Source organism: Salvelinus alpinus, chromosome 20, assembly GCF_045679555.1.
Source record: "Salvelinus alpinus chromosome 20, SLU_Salpinus.1, whole genome shotgun sequence".
Taxonomy (NCBI): domain Eukaryota; kingdom Metazoa; phylum Chordata; class Actinopteri; order Salmoniformes; family Salmonidae; genus Salvelinus; species Salvelinus alpinus.
Window position 1 is genome coordinate 19,447,667 of NC_092105.1, and position 4,901 is coordinate 19,452,567.

The following is a 4,901-nucleotide window of genomic DNA, read 5'->3' on the forward strand; positions in this document are numbered from 1 at the left end:
TATGTTTGTCTCCATATGATATGGTAAATACATCCAATGCAAAATACATTTACATTTAAAAATGGTATTAATATTAATTTGCATATATTTCCGTTAATTCCCACAGTACGTTTCCACCTCTGAATATTACCCAAAATGTGCCACCCCAATTAGCGCACAATGTAGCAATAGATCTTGTAACTAAAAAAACAAGATTGAGCATTTCTTATTGGACAGTTATTCCCTCCCTGTTATAATCTGTTAATGATCACGACCCAGCAGGGTTAGAGTTTCTATTTGTCTACCTAAACTCCAGTCCCTGGAAGACATGCAGGAAAGGTTAATTAGCTCTTTAAAAGCACTCCAAGCAGGTAAAGCCATTTCTCCACAAAGAGCCATGGGGTGAAATGAGACACTAGCCTACTTGACGGAACAATCATTACATTGAGAAGAATAGAATAACACAAATAATAATACAACTTAGTAACAAGTCTCATGGTGCAAACACAGAGATGAAAATGTAACCCTCACATACCTAACACACACTCTATCCCACGAAGTGTCCTTCACTTTCACAGGAAACTAACAGACCTAGGTTTTTCACAGGCCGTGGTATTTGGGTGAGGGTCTTCTGGTTTTTAATAGTTTGCAGAATTCAGAACATTGCAGATAAAAATTTATTGTACAGACAGACAAGCCTGACACGTCATAATATGTGTCTGTTCTTTATAGTACAGTTCTATCAGCAACAATCTATAGGTCACATCCGTCTGAAAGCCCTGGTGTTGGCAACCAAGATAACGGGTCACGGGTCAACTATGCAAACAGTTGACAACAGCTCCAGCCACATAGGCGTTTACATTTATTGTCAGAGAATATACAGTGTAGAATGGGATTTATGCAACATTGGAATATCATCTGGCCATTTACAACAACAAAATAGTTTGGGAGTGAAACATTCAGGTTGCTCATGCTCCTTTTCAGAGTGCCACATACATAGTGCCTTATGGGCTGTATCATACTGGCTCTCTCTCGGCTGATATCAACATGACTTTCTGTAAAAAGTAGAATATGAATCTATGAGGACACTATGATGCCTATAAGATCCTCACGCATGTAACTTTAAACTGCGTGTCATGAAATAACAGATTACACAATTAAAATAAACAAACTTTTTTATTGAATTACTGAAACACTGTAATATTAGTCAAAAATATCTTATTGATTTACTGAAATGCTATTATGTTAGCTAAACATTGTCATTGAATTCTGGCAGTTCAGCTGCAGCTTTGCCTCCAGTAGTTTATTTTGTTTTAAAAGTGTTTTTAAAAGTGTGGTTTTGTTTGGCAGGATGATCATAGTTGTGTATGGTTTGTAATCTATTCAAAAAAGGCCATAACAAGTACATGTTCACCAACTGCAGTCATATTTCACACACAAATAGACTTATGAAGACATTTCCATGTTAATCATCCATCAACCCCAAACACCCCCCACACCTAAAGTACTCCCCAAATGTTTGATATGGTACAGTTACTATGGAAAAAGACCATGATAAAACCAAAAGTGTAGAAATGAACATTCTCTCCAACCTGACCCTAGTAGCTCAGCCTAGTTACTGCTACCCTACCATAGACACTTCAAGTAGATCAGAAAGAACTAGACAGGTATAAGCAATATGGTAGTGGTTTGCTTCACCTTTCCTTAGCCATATTGCTTATTACACCTAATCAATGGTTTAGATCTACACAAGTGCGTAGGGAGTATGGACTGTAGGGTTTTCTCTAGACTCTTCCTCTCTCTAGACTAGATGATTGTGACGCTGGCTGTGGACTGGACGCTCTCCTCGCGGGTGTGGCTATTCATCAGGTCCTTGACAAACTGTTCCAGGGCGGCGAAGTAGCCCTGGCACTGCCATGTGTCGTTGTGCGTGCCCTCAGAGAAGATGGCCAGACGTTTAGTCCGTGCCGGCGACAGCTCGTAAAGTTGCTTCATCATGACGGGCGGGATGAGCTGGTCTGATAGGCCCGACACGAACAGCGAGGGCATCCGGCACAGCGCCACCTGTCTGTAGGACAGGAACTGGTTCCGGTAGAACCACAGGGGCAGCAGCCTCATGGGCAGGAAGGAGAAAAGCGTGGCAGCCATGTGGGGGATGCTGAGGAAGGTGTTCTCCACCACGATGGCCGCCACGCGATGAGGGTTTGCCGAGGCCAGGCGAACCGCCACCGCGCCCCCCAGAGAGCGGCCAAACACCATCACCTTGGTCTTGTCCAGGTCAGGCCGGGTCATCACGTAGTCCAGCGTGGCCTGGGCGTCCAGGTACAGGCCGTCCTCACTGGGCTCGCCCTCGCTCTTCCCATACCCCCGGTAGTCCACCAGCACCACGTTGGCCTTCAGGTTCACCAGCATCAGCAGAGCGTTGGGCACCCGGTGCCCGATGTTGCCCGCGTTGCCGTGGAAATAAAGGATCGTGGGCGGTGCCGTGGAGGCAGGGTTAGATGCGTTGATGGGGGCGACCCCGGGGTTATCAAGGCTGTCTCCGCCGGTGTAGCGGAGCAGGATAAGGTTGAGGCGCACGCCGTCCTTGGTGCGGATGTAGACGTTCTCATGGGGGATGCCTGTTGGCATGGCCACATAGAGCCGGGAGGAGGGCGGCTGGTCGGGGAAGTAGAGCAGCACGTCCTGGAACTTGTAGAGGATGGCGGCCACCGAGGCCAGGATGAGAGCCAGGAGAAAGAAGCCTCCATAGAGGTGGAAGGTGAGGATGAGGGCCAGGAGAGAGATGCGACAGGCACCCCAAGACCAGGAGGCCAAGGCCAGGGCACAGCGCTCCACCGAGCCCCACAGCCTCCACGGCTTCTCCATGGCACAGAGACACACAGGATCACACCACCACCACACACACTCTTTGCAGAGAGAGAGAGGGGATTGGGGGAGGAGGGGAGAAGGAGAGAGCGAGAAAGAGAGAGAAGATTGGGGGAGAAGAGGAGAGAAAATCATGATTTATGCACTAGAGACAAGGACCACTCAAGAGATTGTTCATCTCCTCTCACAATTTACAGCTCAGCAAGCCTTCCACAGATGGTAATAACAATACTCAACAATAACAATACCATTTACACTTTAGAGATGAAACAGAAACCAGTGGAGCAACACGCACATTCGCACACACACACAGACACACACAAAGCCACTATCAATCAGCCGATGTCCTGCCTGGCCTCAATGTTAAAGCAAGCGTGTCTCTGATATTGCTACAGTCTCAGTGGCGGTTAACTGGAGAAATTAGGCCGACTGTTTTCACCCTAGGGCCATTGGACTGTACAAGAGTCGGTAGTTCTTTCCCGCATTATTCCACTGTTGCGCTTAATCTGCCCGACCATTTAACGGATTAGAACCAAACACGCCTCAATTACACAATACCTGGTTGGGTTGCCACTGTGAATTGGTTGGCAAATATGAGACAGGTATTTGACTATACAACATATGGGATGGTTGGCTCTAATGCACACGACAACAACTCATTGGAATAGAACATTCCAACGGTAATATATTTCCTGACAATTCCATCCATGTCACATCAGAGATGGTGTTTTAGAACTGAAAACAATGGAGGCGTGGCAACCTGCCAAATGGGTCAAATTAGGAATGCAACTGTCAAGAAAAACATTATGATTGACATAAATAACTGCTAACGTTATCTAACTTGCGTGCTGTCATGTCTTGTCAACAACAAATAACGTTACTATTTGAACAGTTAGCTATTTGCTAACTGGAAAAGGGATTACCCGACCAGGCAGTGCATGCAGAAACATTATCTAGACTAGCTATGTATAAGTCGACAAGACGTAGTTTGCAAATGTAGCTACGTGTCCCGAAATGCTAAAGTTTACAGCTCCTCTCTGTGCGAACATCGATTTGTAATTCACAGTAGAAAATGCCAGTTAACCACATTAGCCACCTAGCTAGCATCAACTTGGTATATATACTGTATCTATTTAGCTAGCTAACGTTACATACTTACCTCTCTCCCATCATTTAGCGATTTAACTGCATGCAGCGAGATAAAACAATTGCTGTCATTTGGTCCAAAAGCTCACACAAATTGTATTTTCAGATATGAGCAGCTTGACAGAACAAACCCGGCGGAAAAGCTAACGTAGTTAGCTATCTACTTCCTGTGAGTATTTTTTTTGGTTTTCACTAGTTATCACAGCCACAAAGTCTATCGTAAAAATTCATGAAAACAAAAATGTGCTTTAAGGTTACGGTTAGACATAAGGTTAGCAGTGTAGTTAAGGTAAGGGTTGAGGTTAGGGTTATGTCTAAAATCATAAGCGGGGTATATAACTTTGTGGCTGTGGTAACTAGTGACACAATTTTTTCCCCCTTTCGTGTCACTTTTAGAAATACCGTGTAGAACGTGGCCAAAAAATAATGAGGTTCCACATTAATTTCCATCTTCCAAAAATACGATGTATAACCGGTCTCCACTAGATGGTGATCTGTGAATATGGCTTTTTATGGCCAATGCCCACTGAGGGATGCAAAACTGGAGTATCCCACACTAATCCATGGTACATTTTAACAGGTATAATGATAATAACTAATTAGGTACTGTATATATTTAAACCCCTAAATTATGTTAGCGATAAACTCAGTTCGTCAGTGATTGTCTTTCGTAAAACTTTGTAGCAATTTTGTTCTATCATCTGCAAGGTTGATAAACAATTCAATTAGTGACTGATAGAGTTAAAGCAAAATCATGGGAGAGGAAATACAATGAGTGTTCAAGCAGACATATCCTCAGGGCTTGACATAAATAAACAGTGTTTTTGTTTGTTCAGGATTTTATTTGGTGCCACAGACAGCAGGAGCCAGTAGAAATAGTAATCCCCCTGTGGATGTTGAGAATATCT

The 4,901-nt window shown here is 44.1% G+C and overlaps 1 protein-coding gene across 1 annotated transcript; it reads right to left on the reverse strand.

Annotated features, from left to right (window-relative positions):
* Positions 1-594: 594 nt before the first annotated feature.
* LOC139546429 (protein ABHD13-like) lies at positions 595-4,164 on the reverse strand. The gene is made up of 2 exons (XM_071354797.1): positions 4,007-4,164; positions 595-2,888 (listed from the first exon to the last, which is right to left on the reverse strand). Exon 2 carries the CDS (start codon positions 2,845-2,847, stop codon positions 1,786-1,788), a length of 1,062 nt encoding a protein of 353 aa, XP_071210898.1. The 5' UTR covers positions 2,848-2,888; positions 4,007-4,164; the 3' UTR covers positions 595-1,785.
* Positions 4,165-4,901: the final 737 nt, after the last annotated feature.

Coding starts and splice junctions, on each gene's coding strand:
- LOC139546429 (XM_071354797.1), bottom strand. CDS start 2,847: ATGGAGAAGCCGTGGAGGCTGTGGGGCTCGGTGGAGCGCTGTGCCCTG.